Source organism: Peromyscus leucopus, chromosome 18 (genome assembly GCF_004664715.2).
Source record: "Peromyscus leucopus breed LL Stock chromosome 18, UCI_PerLeu_2.1, whole genome shotgun sequence".
NCBI classification, from domain to species: Eukaryota; Metazoa; Chordata; class Mammalia; order Rodentia; family Cricetidae; genus Peromyscus; species Peromyscus leucopus.
The window spans coordinates 43,977,585-43,998,889 of NC_051078.1; the positions used below are offsets into that span (position 1 = coordinate 43,977,585).

At 41.5% G+C, this 21,305-nt stretch overlaps 1 protein-coding gene and 1 pseudogene across 1 annotated transcript in view; both read left to right on the forward strand.

Moving 5' to 3' along the window:
* The window catches only part of LOC114687663 (solute carrier family 41 member 2-like), a 56,337-nt gene extending 47,842 nt beyond the window's left edge, over window positions 1-8,495 (forward strand). Inside the window, 2 exon segments of the mRNA XM_037196876.1 lie at window positions 5,895-6,042; window positions 8,158-8,495. Of these exon segments, the coding sequence (XP_037052771.1) occupies window positions 5,895-6,042; window positions 8,158-8,248 (239 nt within the window). The 3' untranslated portion in view covers window positions 8,249-8,495.
* LOC114687659 lies at window positions 1,310-2,543 on the forward strand (annotated as a pseudogene).
* Window positions 8,496-21,305: the final 12,810 nt, after the last annotated feature.

The following is a 21,305-nucleotide window of genomic DNA, read 5'->3' on the forward strand; positions in this document are numbered from 1 at the left end:
AATAAATATATATATTTATTATGTATACAGTGTTCTGCCTGCATATATGCCTACACACCAAAAGAGGGCACCAGATCTCGTTACAGATGGTTGTGAGCCACCATGTAGTTAATGGGAATTGAACTCAGGAGCTCTGGAAGAGCAGCTAGTGCTCTTAACCTCTAAACCATCTCTCCAACCCAATTTTCCCACTTTTTTAATGCTTAAGAAACTTACTTGGCAATACCTTTATACTTTCAGAAGAGTGCAATCACAGCAATAGCCCTGAAAGTCCATTTACAGATCCTCAGCCTCACCCACCTTAACATTGTGTCCTGTTTGTGGTATATTTCTCCTTTTCTGTTTCCCTGCTTTACTTTCTGTTAATGCCCTTGACAATCAGGGGACACACGCCATGCAGCCCTCCCTCCTGTGTGCACAGCGCAGTGGGGTTTTCATAAGATCCTTGCTTCTTCACCCATTCCGATTCCAGAAAGTTTGACCATCCCTAAAGAAGCCCGCTATACGTGAACACGTTCCTCACGATGCTCTTCCCTGGCTCCTAGTCGCTGATCTAGTGTCGTCTGTTGCATTTGCTTCTTCTGACATTTCTTACAAGTGGGATTATAGTATGTGACCTCTGATGCTGGGCTTTTTTCACTCAGCTCGGTGTTTTCAGGATTTATGTATATTTTCACAGGAGCCAGGGCCGAAGAATACCCCAGAATGAGTTAATGACATGACTGAGTAATGCTCTTTGGGATGGATATACTGCATTTTCTTCATTAACCACTTGATAAATGCTCAGATCATTTCACTTTTGCAGATAATTCTGCAGTGAGCATTCACTTACGAGTTCTTATGTGAAAATGTACGTTTTTGGTTCTCCTGGGAGACTAGATCTAGACATCAGGTTGTGGGTTATGTGGTAACTTGGTTTAACTTTTTGTGGATCCCCATGAGTACTCATTATTTTTAATTTTTTCCCTCTTTGAAAACAGGGCAGCAATGAAGGGTGGGAGTGGGGAGTACTTTTCTCAGCTCCAGATGTCCCTCCACAGTATACATCAGAGGATACTGTGGTTGAAGCCTGTAGTGGAGCTTCTGTTTGGACCTGAGAGCATGATGCTAACCTGGCAGGAGAGTCCTTCCTTGCGCGTCTAGTGCTTTTGATGCTTTTAGCGTTCCCTTGGTGATATGGAGGTTGTTGGAAGCTTTAGGTGTCCTGCGAGGTAGGAATATTTCCAACTGGAATGTTATTTACCTTCATCTGTGGTTTACAAGGACCACTGGGAATCCCTTCAATAAACACATGCTTTTTCATCTTTAAAAAAGTAATGTCGAGACAAACCTGGCGCTGGCCGCCCGTCTTCTGCCTCTGCCCCTGCTTTCCCGGCCGCTGCCCGGCCGGGCCACTTGACTCCGGACTTTTGGTGCCACCACGAGGTGAGACTCTTGCTGACTGAATTTTGCGGCTTGTGCCGCCACCGCCTGGGCTCCAGCGCGGTCCTGGGTCCTCGCTGCACTTGGGCCTGGGCGACCCGGCCAGCGGCCTGCGCTGTGTCCCTGGGGCCCCGGCGGCCCTGCTCGGCTGGGCAGAACTTCTTCTAGCCCTCACTTCCTTCCCTGCTGGTCCCAGTCACAGCTACAGCACCGAGGAGCAGCCCCAGCAATCATTCTGGGCTTCTCCAACCCATCAACTGGGTCTGGACTTATCCTTATCTGGGCCTATTTCGACAAGGAGTTCAGTATCGCTGAGTTCTCTGAGGGGGCGAAGCAGGCTTTTGCTCATGTATCTAAGTTGCTGTCACAGTGTAAATTTGATCTACTGAAAGAACTTGTAGCCAAAGAGATGCTACAGGTATTAAAAGAAAAGGTCGCTGCACTATCTGATAACCATAAAAAATGCACTTGCGAGAACATAGACGAAATTGTCTATACGTCAACAGGGGACATCTCCATTTACTTTGATGAGAAAGGAAAGAAGTTCGTTAACATCCTGATGTGCTTTGGTACCTGACTAGTGCTGACATCCCCAGTGAGACTTTAAGTGGAGCCAGTGTGTTTCGGGTGAACCTGGGGGACCAGAACGTGGAGACTAAACAACTTTTTAGTGCAAGCTATGAATTTCAGAGGGAATTCACACAAGGAGTAAAGCCTGACTGGACTATTGCACGGATTGAACACTCAAAGTTACTAGGATAGTCTTTCTTGGAAGAAAATCAGGGTGTGAACTTTTAATAATTGCTGTGAAGAACTAAGGAAGAAACGTTTTTGGATCATTTGATTTTCACTTAATTAAGTCTGTGGATTACTTTTGTATGAAATATTCCTTGCAGTATATCAACCTGATACAATACCTTCGCCTGTGTGTCATGGTATACAGGCATGCATGTGCACATGTACATACATGTAAATAAATGTAAAATTAAGTAGTGGAGAGACTGATAACAAATCCAGCATTAGTCATGCTCTTTTAAGATGGAAGGAATGTAAAACTAAATTTTGTTATCATTATTGTTATTTCTTTTGAGACAGGGTCTCACTGTGTATCTTTGGCTGGCCTAGAACTCAGTATGTAGACCAGACTGGCTGGACCTCATAGAGCTCTGTCTGCCTCTGCCTTCTGAGTACCGATATTAACAGGGTCTACCACCGTGCCTGGGATATCATTATTTTTAATCTGTGATGGCAAATCCAGACAGAGCCAATGAAAATAATATTTGTTTAGACACTTTTAGTATCTACATTAATGACTTATTCCTATAAATATTAATTCTATAAATATTACTTATTTACCCCAATGGGGAAAAGTGAAGAATTTTAGCTTTATCTATTACAAACATCTTTAGTCATCTTGGGATCTTTAACTATCTTAAGCATAAATCAGTGGTTGTCAACCTTCCTATTGCTGTGGCCCTTTAATACAGTTCCTCATGTTGTTGGGACCCCAACTGTAATATTATTTTCCCTGCTACTTCATAACTGTAATTTTGCCACTTTTATGAATCATAATGTAAATATCTGATATGTGGGATGTCTGGTGAGTGTTATGCTTGTCCCTGCAACCTCAGCATTTAGGTGGTGTAGGCAAGAGCATCAGGAGTTCAAGGCCATCCTTGGCTACATAGTAAATTGAGGACAGCCTGGAGTACATGAGACCCTGTCTCAACAAAACAAAACATTCTAAAATAAATCTTAAAAAAAAAAAAAACATTCTTCTTAAGTTTAAGGTTGTGTAGCACAAGGACTGTAAGATCAACTTTGTCTTTAAGTAATAAAATCCTTGTTAAAGAAAATAAGATTTTGTTACAGAGAAGAATCCAGGAATATCCTGGCTTAAATGTTCATAATAAGACTTTGGTTAGCTAAAGTGGTATTTATAAATCTTAGGTTAAGCCTGGTGTAGTGGCACACGCCTTTAATGCCAGCACTTGGGAGGCAGAGGCAGGTGGATCTCTGAGTTTGAAGCCAGCCTGGTCTACAAAGCAAGTTCCGGAACAGCCAGGGCTACACAGAGAATCCGTGTCTCAAAAAAGAAAATAACAACAGCAACAGCAACAGCAACAAAAACTCTTAGGATAGTACAATGATTTAAATAAATATAGGCGATTTCCAACCATAAAGAAACAAAGTATAAAGAATTTGTGACTCAGGCTCATAGAGTTAAAATTCATGCTGAAGAGGCTCTGCACATACTTGTAATTTAGCCCATTAAAGTAACATCAAGTTTATAATTTCATTAGCTCACTCTTGTAATTGGTAGAGAGCTAACTAAGGTTGTATGTATTATATAAATATTTACTTTAAAAATTGTCATCTTTTACATTTAAAAATTGTATTTTGTTATGTGTTTTGCCTGTATGTATGGAAAAGTTTCCAGGGATTGGAAGTGTTGATGTGTCTGGTCAAAGTGGGGTGTGAGAAAGTCCCAGCATGGAGATTAGAGGATCCTCACTGAGTGGGACTCTGGAAGGGAGGATGTCTTTACTCAGGATACTAAGCCACATAAACAATGAACACACAGAATTGGAATTGATTGCCTACTCCTAAAATTAGCACCAAACTATGACTTAAAAAAAATTATCATGCATTTGAGAACCCTCAAGTCATTAAAACTTGAGGTAAAATTTGACATAGAGTTGAATAGGAGGACTGAGGACCCCATGTGTGTGAAGTGCCCATGGGGGCTAGAAGAGGGAGTCAGACCCTTTAGAAATGGTTCAGATTGGTGTGAGCTGCTATGTGGATGATGGGAATTAAACTTAGGTCCTCCGGAAGAGCAGTCAGTGCTCTTAACCACTGAGCCATCTCTCCAGCCTTTTTATTTTTCTTTTTAAAAACCTGTTCATGTGTGTGTCTGTGTCTATGTCTATGGGCGGGAGAGTATGTGTGTAGGTATGTGTGTGTGCACCAAGTGCTCATGTGGAAGTCAGTGGATAGCTTTCAGGAGTCCATTCTTTCCTCCCAGTCGGTTCAGGATCAAATTCAGGTGTTGGGCTTGGCTGCAAGAACTTCTCTCTGAGCCTTCTTGCCGGGCTACTTTTGCTTGCTTTTGTGTTGTTCTTTGTGGTCTAGGTTGGCCTTGAACTTGTGATTGTTGTGTGCACCACCACACCAAGCAATACACCTTATTTATACATTTAATTCATTAGACTTGTAAAAGTGACTTTAGGTACCTGAAAAAAATTGTGAGAAAAGTGATCTAGAGTAAGGTATCTCAGAGATTTTCACGCAATCAAATATTCCAAACTTAAATTTTTGGTGGCTGCTGGGCACCGTGAGCACAGTGCTGTTCAGTGTCCTATTGCGCTGTTCCCCTACGCAGTGTTGGACTTTATTAAAGTGGGCTGTTAACTGTGGCTTATGTTGAGCTCTGTGAGGCCTGATTCAAAGTTATGTTGGGAAGTGTAGAACAGACCTTGTCCCAAGGCCAGGGTGCTCCTACTCAGAAGGGCCTTTGGGGTCTCTGCTGATTGCTCTCAGTGTTCCAAGGGGCCTCTTCTCTGCCGGGTGGACTTTTCATGATTAATCTCTGCAGACTGGAGGGCTGCCGGGCTGTTCTCCTCTGGCTGTCCATGCAAACAGAGTTCACGCTGTGCAAGCTTGCTTACCATTCACTTCCCAAGCGCTCCCCTGCTGTGTCCTGTGAATTCATGCCCCAGTCTCACTCTTAGGATTCATTTCTCCCCTTGTTTCTGATCTTGCAGGGTCTTTTGTCTGGTGTTAGAAGATAGTACACACACACACACACACACACACACACACACACACACACAGGCACGCACGCACACACGCGCGTGCTCACGCATACACCTTTCAGTCATTTCTGAGAGCTCATATAAAACTTTGTTTAGAAATGGGATGAATCAAGTCTGTGAAATGCTGTGCAGCCAAGCCTGCTGTCAGTAAGGAGGTGGGAAATAGAGGCCAGATAAACAGTGGGGACCCAGACATATGCCACAGAGAAGGAAGGCGAAGTCTTGGCAACTGGTGGGGGTGGTGTGGGGGGCGGGGAGCAACTCTCCGGTTGCTTGTCCATCCTGGTGTCCTTGCTTCTCTTGTGTGGGCTGTGTTGTTGTCTCACCATAAATGTCTGGGAAATTCATGTTTTTCTTTCACTTACATTATTTGATATTTTAAAAGAACATCTTACTGTGTAGCACAGGCTGGCCCGGAGTATGCAATGTAGCACAGGCTGTCCTTAAACTTGTGTTTCCCAGCTGCAGCCTCCTGATTGCTGGGCTAGGGGAATGGGCCATCAAATTTTGTTTACAGTTCTAAATTTGGGTATATAGAAAATGTAAGACACTTAATATGATTGATAATAAATCTGGTAAAAATGTTTCTTTTGACAGTTTAGATTTTATATTGGAAAGAAGAGGGGTTGAAATGTCTCTTTTTCTTCATTCTAGAGACATATTATTACATTTCGCCATTAGTTTGTGCCTTTTTCTTGGCCCTGACACCTATCTGGATTATAATAGCTGCCAAACACCCAGCCACCAGGACAGTGCTCCACTCGGGCTGGGAGCCCGTCATAACAGCCATGGTCATAAGCAGGTGAGTGTCGGGGGCAGGGAGGGAGAAGAGTGATCATGTTCTGTGTAGGATGTACGTACTAAACTAGTTTTTGGATTAACCGTGAGGCATCAGTTAGCTGAATCCTAATAGGGTTGCAAAATGGAATATTAGCGACCCAGAATAACGCTGCTACATTTCTGTTGCTATGGAAAGACGTTCGGTCCACAGTTGATGAAAAAGTGATCTGGGAAAGAGTAGGGATGTCCTGTGAAATGTGGTAAACTAAGAGTCTTGTGCAATATTTGAATTTGGATAGTATGAAGATCAAAATCCAGCATGGGAGACCCTGAAGAGGAGGTAGAGGATGACAGCTGTGCCTCTGTTCTTGAGACCAGCTTTCCAGAGCGTAGGAGGACAGCAAGCATAAGGAGAGCTGTCTCTAAGAATTATAAAAACAACTTTGTGGAATTGATTGATGGTGACTTCGTGGGTTTGATGTATCGAGAAGGGCCCACCGTCGATTGGTGGATATAGAGAGAAGGCATTTGTGAAAGCTGTGAGATGCATCCTCATCTATTGTAGAAGTCACTAAATACAGTTCTAAAACTAAAAATGAGAAATAGTGTTTATGCATGCTACTTAGAAACAGAAGCTACAGTGGAAACTAACTCCTAGTGCACAGAGGGTCTGGGAATGGGGCTGAGAACTACTGTCGGATGATGCCAAAGCCTTTGGTCAGCTGTTTGGACTGCCAATTCTATGACAGCATGTGGATCATTTTGCTGCAGGTAGATTGCATTTCCTGGAAGATTTAGGCAACAGGTTTCTAAACTGTTGGGACTGGCAGTGTCTTACAGTGAATAAACCACAGACTGAAGGTAAACAGTTAATAAAGGATTAAATAAGCCTCCAAGTTCCACTGAGATACTGAAAGTGTATGGCTTGCCATGTTTTTATAGTAAACACTGTCTCATTTCCCAGAATTCTCAAGCTCAGCTCTTTCTGTTGCTACAGCTCTCTGGTAATACAATTGCAATCCATCTAGTTTTAGCACAGCAGACACCACGCCTGTAATGCCTGCTTACTTTAAAGATTAAAAGACACCACTTTACAACTAGTTTGTAAGTTGGAAGAGTAATGGACGACATGATGAAAAAAATGGTCTGATCCCAGCATTCAGGGGGCAGAGGCAGGTGGATTTCTAGGGGGCTAAGACTAACCTGGTCTACTAGCAAGCTCCAGGCCATCCAAGGTTACTTTATAGTGAGACATTATCTCAAACAAAATACATTATCTCAAACAAAAAATACTATGTGCAGAAGAATATGAAGAGACCATTAGTCCCATTGTTTTAAGCCCTTAAAATAGTTAACAATGCCTTATAGGTCCTTCTTGATAGTTTAGTGCAGTTAACATATGTATAATCTGGGAATTGTGACACATGCCTATAATCCCAGCACTTGGTAGGCTGAGGCAGGAGGATTGCTAAAAATAGTTCAGGGATATCTTGGGCTATATATCAAGACCCTGTTCCCCAAAGGGGAGGCAAAGATAAATCAAACAAACAAACAAACAAACAAAAACTAATGCACACACACATTTTATCTGATGGTTATGGTATTTATTGTTTATTTAGTGTGTATAGTCTGTGTGTGTGCTGGTATGTGCCCGGGTATGCAACTGTGGAGGCCAGAGGTCAGCACCAGGTTCAGAGTGTCATTTTCTGTTGTACCCTGTTTTTGTTTTCTATCTTAGTCTTTGAGGTGGGTACTCACTGAACCTAGAGATTCCTGATTGGCTGCTTGGCATGGCTAGTCAGCCCCTGAGATCCTTTTGTGTTCACCTCCCACTGCAGAGATGACAGGGTCCCCTGCCCACACCCTTTGTTTTATGTGGGCATTGGGCTCTAAACTCAAGGCTTTGTGCTTAAATAGGTAGTTCCCCACCCACTGAACACCTCTCCTGCCCCCAGGGCCATGTGTTGTTTCCAGCTTTTTACTGTTAACATTGGTTTCTACTTGGAATATTCTTCTTTTTGCCTCATTTTTATGTTGCATAAAGATGTACTATACAAAGTGGGGGTGTTTGAATGTCAGAACTACTTGAGATTCTTTTCCATTCTTCTTCCCTAATATGTGGTTTTCTTTCTCTCAGCATTGGGGGCCTTATTCTGGACACCACTGTATCTGACCCAAACTTGGTTGGGATTGTTGTTTACACACCAGTTATCAACGGTAAGACTTGACGGTACTGCCTCATGATGACGTCACTGTTAGGGGCCCCCGTGTCTTCCTGCTCCATCCATTTCTTCCTTCAAACTCAAGATGTAGCTCAGAGTGGACATTCTCTTCCCGGTCTCAGTACATAAAACACTTCTGGAAAAGAGCTGTTGCTCATTCATTTTTGTTACATGTTTTTTTGACAGGCATACCTAACTTTTAAGGTTAATGTGACAAAATACAGTATTTGGGTTCTGAGTTGTCCGTTCCCTTTTTGACTTACCTACTGTTCTTACATTTGGTTATCTTAGAAAAAGCAGAATTAGCCATATATGGCTATTCCTTAAATTCATTCCATTCACCAAGAGCTGCAACTCTGCTAACATCTGCAAGCCCTGATCCACCATTTTCTTATCTATAAAATGGAAACTACCATCTTTGTATTAAATATGTATAGTATATACATTTAAGAATCATGTTAAAATACTATTATTTTGTATGAATTATACAAGACAATTTAATCCATCTCTACTGGTGATCATTAAGTTGGACTTTAGTATAGCCTAGATTGACATAATTTAAAAAGTAATTCTACCTTGGCATACTATATATTTAGAATATATTATTTTTCTTATTTTAAGAATTCACTTTCTGTGGTCGGTCATGGTGGCACATGCCTTTAATTCCAGCATTCAGGAGGCAGAGGCAGATGGATCTCTGTGAGTTCAAGGCCAACCTGGGCTACAAATCGAGTTCCAGGACAGCCAAGACTGTTACAGAGAAACCCTGTCTCAAAAAAAACATGCACACAAAAAAAGAATTAACTTTCTATATTTACATAAAAATTTACACAATGACATGTTCTGCAGAAGTCTAATTTTAGATCTAAAATTTCTGCTGAACATTGTAATTTTTGTCTACCTTTAGAATGTCAATGACATTTCTCTATGAATCTCTCTCCTAGCTGTCTGGTGCCACCATCTGCCTCCTGTCATCCATCCTTGAAATCCTGGAACCATCTGATTCTGTCTGGCTCTCCTCTTTGACTTGAACATTAGCAAACCTTGTCCATTGTCGTCCCCCCCATGACTTGTTCATTTGTGTATACAATGGCGTGTCTCTCCATTGCAATCTGAGGTTGTCACACTGAGGCCATCCATCCGAAAAATGAAGTAACCTTTCTGAGTTATTGCCTGCTTAGTGTAAATGTCACCAGTGTGAGACTTGATATTCGCAAGGAGAAAAGACCAAGTCCATGATTGTCCAACTTACACAAGCTGTATGTTGGGATGCACCCAGACCTGGCCAGCCAGCTGCCTCCCTAGTCTGGATTTGAGAGAGCAGCCCCTGCTGGCCTCTAGAAGTCCCTCTTATGGGAGAGATAAGGCATTTGTTTACAGGGTGAGAGGGTTGGCAACTGGGTTATACATTGTTAGAAGGATACAGTGAAGCAGGAAGGAACAGAGGCAAGGGTGTACATCAAGTGAACAGGGTTGCAAGCAGTTTTCACCAGAAACAGGAGCTCACTGTTTAGATAAGCAAGTCATGGGGGGAGGGGGCAATGGACAAGGTTTGCTAATGTTAGAGTCAAAGAGGAGAGACAGGCAGAATCAGATGGTTCCAGGATTTCAAGGATGGATGACAGGAGGCGGATGGTGGCACCAGACAGCTGGGAGAGAGGTTCATAGGGAAAAGTCGTTGACATTCTAAAGGTAGACAAAAACTACAATGTTAATTACAAGTAGAAACCCAGGATACATAGGGACTCATCCCTTAGCTAAGACTTAACCCAGGACACACAGGGACTTCTTTTTAACTGTCTTAGCTGCAGGTATATTTTCTGTTTGGTCTCCATTGACCTGCAAGGCATCTGTTGCTGTTTTGGTGTCACATTGCTCTCCCATAAGCATTGTTTGTGTCCTGTCAATCAGAAGATGACTTTCTCAATGGGTCACATCAAATCCGAATTCCAGTGTCTTTCAAAACCCTTGGTAAACTGTTGGACTCAGTGATCCCATCGGAGGCACCAAACGATTGCCTAGATTCTTGTACTGTCCTAACAGAGACTCCAGCCCTCACCACAGAATAGCTGCCTTTCCTTCCACCTCTTCCTACTCTCTCTGTCTTTAGCTTAAAGTGTTATTGGATTGACCTGTATTGAATAACTGCGGGGAACTGAAGTGGAAATTCCCCGTTATTGGCAAGACTTCTGAGACTTTCTGTTGCTTCACCTTTACAAGGACCTGATTTAGAGCATCATGACAGGCTCTCCTTGGAGGTCTGTGCTGTTAAGTCCTTTTCTGTATGTCCACAGATGCCACAATGAGCTCATCTTAGATTAAATTCCACCTTTTGGAAGCAATGGTAGAGAAGATTCCATACTCTCAAATGGGAACAGTTCTCAGAACTGAATTGCATTTAAAACACTTTTATTAGATTTTCTTCATTTTATTATACGTGTGAGTGTTTTTGCTGGCATGTAAGTCCGTGCACCACATGTGTGCTTGGTGCCCACAGAGGTCAGAAGAGGGCACTGGATCTCTCAGAACTGGAGTTACAGATGGTTGTGAGCCACCATGTGGGTGCTGGAAATTGAAACTGGTTCTCCTCACAAGTACTCTTAACCACTGAATAATTTATAAATATGCAAGGGGTGTGCTGCTTCTCCTCCCCTTCTCCTCATAATCTAATATTTATTATGTATCTACATAAGTGTCGAGTAACTGTAAGTCTTTAATGCGTGTTATACATAAACTAATCCTCATGTAAGTAATTAGTCCACGATTAAATATCTAGTGAATGATGGTGAGTCAAAACCTCAAAGCCAGATCTGCCTAATTCCCAAACCTGCAGTTTTCTTTCTCTCAAAACATACAGCTACTAACTTATCTGATACACACATGCATGTGTTTAAAGCAAAGCTCATCTGTGTTGATGTGACTGAGAGATCATTAAATGTTTACATGCCTCAGAATGAGTAGCATTTTAAAAATCATTGGTCACACTTGCTCTGTAAGACATTAGTAAGTACAATTTGAGAAGTGAATTATGTGGTCAATTAAGTTTAGTAAAACAAAGTTAACAGAATTCTTGACTACAGGATATCGTAAGCCATTATTGGGCTAACATCTTCTGTGCTACTTTTCAGTACTTCTGCAAGTATTGGAGTGTCTGGATCTAGCCTTTTTTCTACCCAAGACCATGCATGATGAGCCACTGAACTAGGCATTATATAATATTTATTTACTTATTAGGGAACTGGAGGCTGAGCCCAGGGCCAGGCATGTGCTCTAGGTAGTCACTCTGTCTCTGAGATTTAGCCTCAACCCATAGTCTGTTTTCTTTTTAAATATTTTATTAATTCTTTGAGAGAATGTCACACAATTTTGATCATATCCAATCCTCACTCCCTAACTACTCCCAGATCCCCCCCATTCCTACCTCCCAACCTTTATATCCTTTTGTTTCCTTTTAAATAATCTATCACCTCTAATTTGTGTTAGGGTGTGGGGCATCCACTGGAACATCGTCAGTTTACCAGGAACTACACTGTCTTAGTTAGGGTTTCTATTGCTGTGAAGAGACACCATGACCACAGCAACTCTTATTAAGGAAAACATTTAATTGGGTGGCTTACAGTTCAGAGATTTAGTCCATTATCATCATGGTGCGACATGGTGGTTTACAGGCAAACATGGTGCTGGAGAAGGAGCTGAGGATTCCTACTTCTGGACTTGCAGGCAACAGGAAGTGATCTGTATTACTGAGCATGGCTTGAGCATATATAAGAACTCAAAGCCAGCCTCCACAGTGACACACTTCCTCCAACAAGGCCATACTTACTCTTAACAAAGACACACTTCCTAATAGTGTCATGCCTTTGGGGCCATTTTCTTTCAAACCACTACCCACACCCTTAAAGAAAACTGACTTTACCTACTCCAGAAGTCGTTACTGTCCATAACTCCTCAGTTAGGGGCAGAGGCTCATGAACCCTCCCCATTCTATGCAAGAATGTTTACTGGGAGCTAGGTTGTGGTGGCACACACCTTTAATCCCAGCACTTGGGAGGCAGAGGCAGGCGGATCTCTATGAGTTCAAGGCCAGCCTGGTCTACGAAGTAAGTTCCAGGACAGTCAGAGTTGTTACACAGAACCAAAACCAACCAAACAAACAAACAAAAAATGTTGACTGGGGTGTGTAGCTTGTTCAGGTGGCACAGCTACTGTGAGTTCACAAGTGCAGCTGTCTGTCATGTGCAGAACACACTGTTTAGGTCTGCTGCACCAGACCTTTGCTTGATCTTGCAATCTTCCTGCCCACGCTTCCAAAGTGGGTCCTAAGCCTTGGGGAAAGGATGTGCTATGGATGTCCCACTTGTGGCCGAGTATTCCACTGACATTTGTCCTCTGTACTTTGACTAGTTGTCAGTTTGTCTGGAGGCCCTGCTAATCTGCGGGTAGAGAGATGCAAACGTAACAAGAGGGCAACTCCATCCTTTGTCCTTTTAGCATAATAAAGTGAAGGGTTCACTCCTGGGGCCTGTCCACTCCCAGACATGGATTCTTGCAAGATTGATAGTACCAGGCATGTGTCTCTTCCTGTGGACTGGTCCTCAAATCCAAGCAGAAGGCGGTTGGTCACTCATGGCATCTGTGTCACATGGGCACATCTTGTTTATGCCAGTCTTTATTGCAGTTCACAAATTCCTAGCGGGATAAGATGGTTGACAACTTTGTGTATAGGATCAGAGACTTGTATCAATATACCCTTTTGTCTTCTGTCATACTTTCCTTTGTTTAAGCCCTGTAGTACATTTTTATTACTTATGCTTTAAATAGTTTTAAAAATATTAAGCATAATGAAAATGGTATTTTCTATGTTTTCTTAGACTGGCATTTCCAGTTCTTTCCTTTGTATACATGCCTACGTCCATCTGAATGGCCATCTGCTTGAAGAAGTATTTCTTATAGGAGAAAACACAGGTTTTAGACACAGTCTTGCCCAGTGTATTCCTCTTTCCAGTCTCTCTTTTCTGTGTTCATCTTTAACAGTGCCTATTTGAACATCTTTTACCTGTATAGAGCAAACCCTGACTTTCTTGATCTCCTTGCAGCCTGGGTACCATTCCATCAACTCTTGTCTCCATCCATTCCTTTAGTGTTTCTTTTGTCCCCTGGGCCTTCCTCCCTTCTGCTTCCTTCCTACACATGTGCTAAGTCTTTAGCAATCACCTCTCCCTTCTGGAGTTCTGATCTCTGCCGATCATCACGGCGTCTCTCCCAGTGCAGTCCTGTCCTTCAATTTGCTACCTTGTTTTTATCCCTTTCACTGGATGTCACAGCTTTTCTTAGGCTGCCTGCTGATCTGATTTCTCTGTCCATGGCATGTTTTCAGTCTCCATCCTCAGCTGTTTGATGTTTCCTACCCTCCCAATCCTCATGTCAGCCTCTGAAACTTCTTTCTTGTGTCTCCTGCTTTCTACCTTCTGTTGAAGTGTGTATATTCTTCAGAACTGTGTTCACGATCATCCCCAGTGCTCTCTCTTCATCTTTTTTATTCAGGACATTGTCCAGTCCCTAGGCTGGCAATACTGCCAGGGAGTGTGTAAGAAACACAGACCCTTGAGACTGGCTTGGGAGCTCTGGGATGGAACCCCTCATTGACTCAGAACTTACAAGTCTCTCTTGTCACATGGTTTTAGCACTTCAGTCATGACTTACATGTTCATTTCCAGATTCATACTTTTTTTTTCCAGACATAGTCTTAATTTGTAGCTGAGGCTGGCTTTAAACTTGTCATCCTTCTGTCTTAGACTGCCAAGAACTGGGATTACAGACTTAAGCCTCCATGCCTGGCTCAGATCCCTACTGTGAGTTGGTATTTCCACATGGAAGACCCAAAGCTCCTAAGGAGCTCCTAAGCTCTCTTTATGTCCTTCCTGCATCTGTTAAGTGGTGTGTTTATCTACCAGTATTCCAACCAGGGCAGCTTCAGTCCAGTCAGATATGGTTGCTCCCACCCACTAGCTTTGTGCTACTGTTGCTCCAGCTCACTTTGCAGGCAGGTCACCATTGTAGATTGAGGGCTGGAGGCCGGGGTGGTGTTCACCTTTCTCTTCTGGTAGTGCGGAGAGCACCTTCCAGTACCAGGAACAGTAGTCAGTAGGGGTAATGGCTCTAGGCAGGTGCCAACATTGACTTTTGTTCAGTGAGTTGTGTTGGGTTGTCTTCAGCAACAGGGCCTTACTGTCGGTTTGTAGAGAGCAACCAATAGCCTTGACAATAGCCTGGATTGTTTGGGGGTTTCCATGGGGTCCCTTTGGCCAACAACTCGATTAGATGTAACCCATTTCCTGCACTGGAAGCTTCATGTGGTGATGAGAGATGTCCAGTTGGGTCTCTGTCTCCCTGTTATTTGATTATTCCATTTAGACCGCCTTGGTATATGTATATATTTTAAGAGGCCTCTACTGTATTAGGTTTCCATCTGACCCCTCAAATGGCCCTTAGTTTTAGCTGTCTCTCCCTGTACTGCCCCTTCCTCCCCTTCTTTCTCCCCTCCTTCCTCCTCTCCTTCTTCCCCCTTCCCATTTGATGCTCCCATTCCAGTTTGCCCATCCCTAATTTATATAGTTTATGTCCCCTTTCTAGGGTGATCCAACCCTCCCCGCTAGTTCCTTACTCTAAACCTAATTTCTGTTTATATAGATTGTAGCCTGCTTATTAAAACTTGACAGCTAACATCCACATATAAGTGAATATGTACCATATTTGTCTTCTTGGGTCTGGGTTACCTCACTCAATAATTTTTTCTAGCTTCATCCACTTATCTATGAATTTCATGATTTTTTTTTAAAGCTGAGTAATGTTTTGTTGCATAAATGTACCACATTTTGTTTATCCATTTATCTTTTGACAGACATCTAGTCTGTTTCTAATTTTTGGCTATTATGAATGGAGCAGCAGTGAACATGAGCCAGTGTCTCTGTAGTAGAATATAGAGTCCTTTGAATCTATGCCCAAGAGTGAATAGCTGGATCTTGAGGTAGATCAATTCCCAGCTTCCTAAGAACTGCCAAACTAATTTCCACAGTGGCTGTACCAGTTTGCAGTCCTACCAGCAGTGGAGGAGTGTTCCCCTTGTTCCACGTCCTCGCCAGTTTGCAGTCCCACCAGCAGTGGAGGAGTGTTCCCCTTGTTCCACGTCCTCGCCAGCATGAGCTGTTACTTGTTTTGTTCATCTTGGCCATTATGACTGGTGTAAGATGAAGTCTCAAAAGTAGTTTTGATTTGCATTTCCCTGATGATTAAGGATGTTAAATATTTCCTTAAATGCTTCTCAGCCACTTGAGAATACTCTGTTTAGAACTGTACCCCATTGTTTAAATGTGTTGTTTCCTTGATGTCCAGTTTTTTGAGTTCTTTGTATATTTTTAGATATTAGCCCTCTATTAAATGTGTGGCCAGCAAAAATATTTTCCCATTCTGTAGCCTGTCACTTTGTCCAAATGATGGTGGCTTTTACCATACAGAAGCTTTCCAGTTTCATGAGGTCCCATTTTTTAGTTGTTGTTCTCAGTGTCTGTGTTATCAGTGTCCTATTCAGAAAGTATTTTCCTGTGGCAATGAGTTCAAGACTAATTCCCATTTTCTCTTTGATGGATTCAGTGTATCTGGGCTTATGTTGAGGTCTTTGAGCCATCTAAAGTTGAGTTTTGTGCAAGGTGATGAGTATGGATTTTTTTTTTTTTGCATTCTTCTACATGTAGCCATCCAGTTTGATCAGTACCATTTGTTGAAGATACTTTCTTTTTTCTAGTGTTTATTTCTGGCTTCTTTATAAAAGAATGAGGTATCCATAGATGTGTAAATTTTTGTCTGGGTCTTCAGTTTGGATCCATTGATCAACATGTCTGTCTTCATGCCAATACCATACTGTTTTTATGACTATAGTTCTATAGTAGAATTTGAGGTACCTCCAGCAGTTATTTTATTTCTGATATCTTCTTCAACTTCTTTTTTTAACGTCTTAAAGTTTTTATCATACAGGTCTTTCACTTTCTTGATTAGAGTTACTCCAAGAGATTTCATATTTTTTGAGACTATTCTGAAGGGTGTTGTTTCCCTAATTTCTTTCTCAGTCTCTTTGTCACTTGTATATAGGAGGGTGAGTTAATTTTATATCCAGCTACTTTGCTGACAGTGATTATCGTCTGTAGGGTTTCCCTGGTGGAATTTTTAAGGATATATATATATATATAGAGAGAGATAGATAGATATATATATATAGATATATATATCTATATATATATATATATAATCGTGTCATCTGCAAATAAGGATACTTTGACTTTTCCCCTTCCTATGTGTATCCCTTTGATCTCCTTCAGCTGTCTTATGCTCTAGCTAAGACTTCAGGTACTATATTGCATAGGTATGGAGAGAGTGGACAGCCTTGTCTTGTTCCTGATTTTAGTGGAATTGCTCTGAGTTTTTCTCCATATAGGTTGATGTTGGCTATGGGCTTGCTGTATATTGCTTTTATTTTGTTGATGTATGTCCCTTATATCCTTAGTCTCTTCAGGATGTTTATCATGAAGGGGCATTACTTTTTGTCAAGGGCCTTTTCTGCATTTAGTGAGATGATCATGTGGTTTTTATCTTTCAGCCTATTTATATGGTAATTGCGTTCATCAATTTTACCTATGTTGAACCATCCCTGCATCTCTGGGATAAAGCCTACTTAATCATGGTTCATGGTTTTTCAGATGTGTTCTTGTATTTGGTTTGCAAGTATTTTATTGAGATTTTTTTTCATCTTTATTCCCAAGGGTAACTGGTCTGCAATTCTCTTTCTTTGTTGGGTCTTTATGTGGTTTAGGTATCAGGATAACTGTGGCCTCATAAAAAAAAATTGTGTAATGTTCATTCTGTTTGTTTCTATTTTGTGGAATAATTTAAGGAGCATTAATTCTTTGGAAGTCTGGTAGAATTTTGTGCTAAAACTGCTGTGGGATGGTCTGTATGTCAAATTGCTCTGTTTGGTCAATAAATAAAACACTGATTGGCTAGTGGCCAGGCAGGAAGTAGGTGGGACAAGGAGAGGGGAGAATTCTGGGAAGCGGAAGGCTGAGGCAAGGGATAGACACTGCAGCCACCGCCAGGAGAAGCAGCATGTAAAGACTCTGGTAAGCCACCAGCCACGTGGCAAGGTATAGATTTATAAAAATGGATTAATTTAAGATAAAAGAACAGTTAGCAAGAAGCCTGCCACGGCCATACAGTTTATAAGTGATATAAGTGTCTGAGTGATTATTTTATAAGTGGATTGTGGGACTGCGGGGCTTGGGGAACTTGGAGAGAAGCCCTCCAGCAACAAAAACTATCTGGGCTTTTTTTTTTTTTTTTGGTTGAAAGACTTAATTGCTGCTTCTATTTCACTAGGGTTATAGGTCGTTTAAATTGCTTATTTGATCTTGATTTAATGTTGGTAAGTGGTATATATCAAGGAAAGTATCCATTTCTTTTAGATTTTCCAATTTGGTGGAGTATAGGTTTTTAAAGTATATCCTCGTGATTCTCTGGATTTCCTTGGTATCTGTTGTTATGTCCCTCTTTCTATCTTTAATTTTGTTAATTTGGATCCCCCACTCTTTCTCTGCCTTTTAGTTAATTTGGGTAAGGATTTGTCAATCTTTTTTTTTTCTTTTCTTTTTAAGATTTTTATTTATTATGTATACAGCGCTCTGTCTGCATGTATGACTGCAGGCCAGAAGAGGGCACCAGATCTCATTACAGGTGGTTGTGAACCACAATGTGGTTGCTGGGAATTGAACTCAGGACCTCTGGAAGAGCAGTCAGTGCTCTTAACCTCTGAGCCATCTCTCCAGCCCTGGGTTTGTCAATCTTACTGACTTTTCCCAAAGAACCAACTCTTTGTTTCATTGATTCTTTGTATTATTTTTGTTGTTTGTTTCTCTTTTACTGATTTCAGCTCTGAGTTTGACTATTTCTTGCCAGCTATTCCTTTTGGGTGTCATTTCTTCTTTTTGATCTTGATCTTTCAGGGGTTGTTAAGTTGTTAATATGAGATCTCTCCAATTTTTTTATATAGGCACTTAGTGCTATGAACTTGCCTCTTATAATAACTGCCTTTGCTGTGTCTCATAAGTGTGGATATGTTGTATTTTCATTTTCATTCCATTTTAAAAAGTTTTCTATTTCTTCTTAATTTCTCTCAACCTGTTTTTTATTTTGTGGCGAGTTGTTACAGTTTCAATGAGTTTGTAAGCCTTCTGTTGTTTCTGATATTGTTGATAGCCAGCTAAAATCCATGATGGCCAGATAGGATGGATGGTATCATTTCATTTTCTTGTATTTGTTGAGACTTGCTTTATGCTCAAATGCGTGGTCAGTTTTGGAGAAAGTTCCATGGTGTACAGAGAAGAAGGTAGGCATATTCCTTTGTGCTTGGGTAAAATGTTTTGTAAATATCTATTAGGTCTATTAGGTGTGTGACATCATTTAGCTTCAGCATTTCTGTTGAATTGTTGTCTGGATGACCTGTCTGCTGGTGACAGTAGGGCACTGAAGTCACCCCCATCACTGCGTGAGGGTCAGTATGTGATTTAAGTTGTAGTTCTTTTATGAACTTAGGTGCCTTGTGTTTGGTACATAGATGTTTAGGATTACAATATCTTCTTGGTGGATTTTTTTCCTTTGACAAATATATAGTGTCCTTCCTATCTCTTTGGATTAGTTTTGGTTTGAAATCTATTTTGTCAGATACTAAAATGGATAAAATTGGTTGTTTCTTGGGTCCATTTGCTTGGAATATCTTTTTTCATCCTTTTACACTGGGATGATGTCTATCCTTGATGTTAAGGTATGTTTCTTGGAGGCAGCAGAAGATGGATCCTGTTTTTGTATCCAGTCTGTTAGTTTATGTCTTTTTACTAGGGAATCAAGACCCTTGTTGTTGAGAATGGTCAATGAACAGTGTTTATTGTTCATTGATATGAACAATATCTTACTGTTATCTTATTGTTGTATGGGCCTCCTTCTCTTGATTTGGGGCTCTGAGATTATTCCTTGTGTTTTCTTGGGTGTAGTTAGTCTCTTTTATGTTGAAGTTTTCCCTCTAGTGCCTTCTGTAGAGCTTGATTTATAGATAGATATTACTTAAATTTGGTTTTATTATGGAATGTTTTTCTTTTTCCATCTATAGTAATTGAAAGTTTTGCTGGGTATAGTAGTCTGGACTGGTGTCTGTGGTCTCTTAGAGTTTGCAGAGCATATGTCCAGGCACTTCTGGCTTTAGAGTCTCCATTGAAAAATCAGGCCTTATTCTAATAGGTCTGCCTTTAAATGTTACTTAGTCTTGTTCCCTTGCAGCTTTGAATATTCTTTCTTTGTCCTTTATGTTTAGTGTTTTGATGATTATGTGCTGAGGGGACTTTGTTTTCTTGTCCATTCTGTTTCTGTGTTCTGTAAGCTTCTTGTACTTGGATAGTTAGAGAAATTTCCTTCTATGATTGTTGTTGAAAATATTTTCTGTGCCTGGGTTTCGTCTTCTTCTGTTCCTTCATATTATTCTTAAATTTGGTCTTTTCATAGTGTCCCAGATTTCCTGCATCTTTTATGCCTGGATTTTTTTAAATTCAACATTTTCCTTAACTGAGATATCTATCTTCTATCTTGCCTCAATCCTGAGATTCTCTCTTCTGTCTCTTGTGTTTTATTGCTGAGGCTTTCCCTCTGAGCTTCCTATTGGACTTCCTAAATTTTTCTATTCCAATTTTACCTCAGTTTTGGCTTTCCTTAGAGATTCTATTTCTACTTCCATATCTTAAACTATTTTCGTTTCACTTTTTGTTTGCATTTTCACAGACTTCACTAATGTATTTTTTCCGATCCTCTTTAAGGTCCTTGAGCAGATCCCTAATGGCTATTTTAAGTCCTTGTCTTGGGCTTCATTCAGCTATATGATTGTAATTCTTGGTGTTGATATCTGGCCTTGTCTTTTTGACGTGGGGTTTCAGTTGCCCTTTTTGGATCTTAGGATCATGTGGTAGCTTGGATGAGTCCCTGCCAGGTGTGGCTACTGGGGGACCCAGCTAGAACTTGTTTCTAGGTATTGGGGAGCTGACAGGAAGATACGGTGATAGTCTAGAAGGGCTTAGGGCTGAGAGGGTCCACAGAAGGAAGAAAGCTAGGTCTGCCGTGAGGATCTGTGGAGACCGCAGGGAATGGAGGAAGAGAAGGAAGGCGGGCCCTTGCAGGAGTCTGCTACAGGGCTGGGCACGAGACTTGGAATTGGAGGATGGGAAGGAGCGTGGGATCACCTACCTGATTCCCTAGCTGGCATGGCCAGCTGGTTTCCAGGGAGAGAGTGCTTCAGCTCTTAGTGTCTGAGACAAAGGAATGAGGTAAGGAAAGAAGGCTGTAGAAGATCTTAGTACCTAGGGATGGGGGCAGAGAAGAAGGAGAGGCCACAGCAGGTAGTCTGCTACAGAGCTGGGGATAGGACTGTGGAATTGGAATTGGAGGATGGGAAGGAGCATGGGATCACCTCCTTGATTCTCTGGCTGGCATGGCCAGTGGGTTTCCAGGGAGAAGCTGCCTCAGGTGTTGGCAGGTGAGACAAGGGGATGGGGTGAGGTGTAGGAGAAGCATACTTTGCCTTTTTTATCCCTGCATTTGGTCATTATTTTTCCTGAGTAGATCTCCATAAATTATTTCTCTGGTCCTTCACTCATTCAGTTTATCTTGCCGTTTATTTGCTATCAGAAATAATCTTGGCTGGTGAGATGGCTCAGTGGAGTTAAGGCACTTGCCACCAAGACTGAGTGTAATCCCGCAGGATCTGCATGGTGGAAAGAGAGAACCGATGCCTGCAGTTGTCCTGACTGTTCCAGGCATGCCATGGCATGCAGCTGTCACACACACACACACAAACTAAATATAATAATAATAATAATAATAATAATAATAATAATAATAATAAAATAGTTATCTTCCTAACAAACCAGATTGTGCCCATTGCTCAAAGATCAAGTTCTCTTTCTGTTTCCTGGAGAAC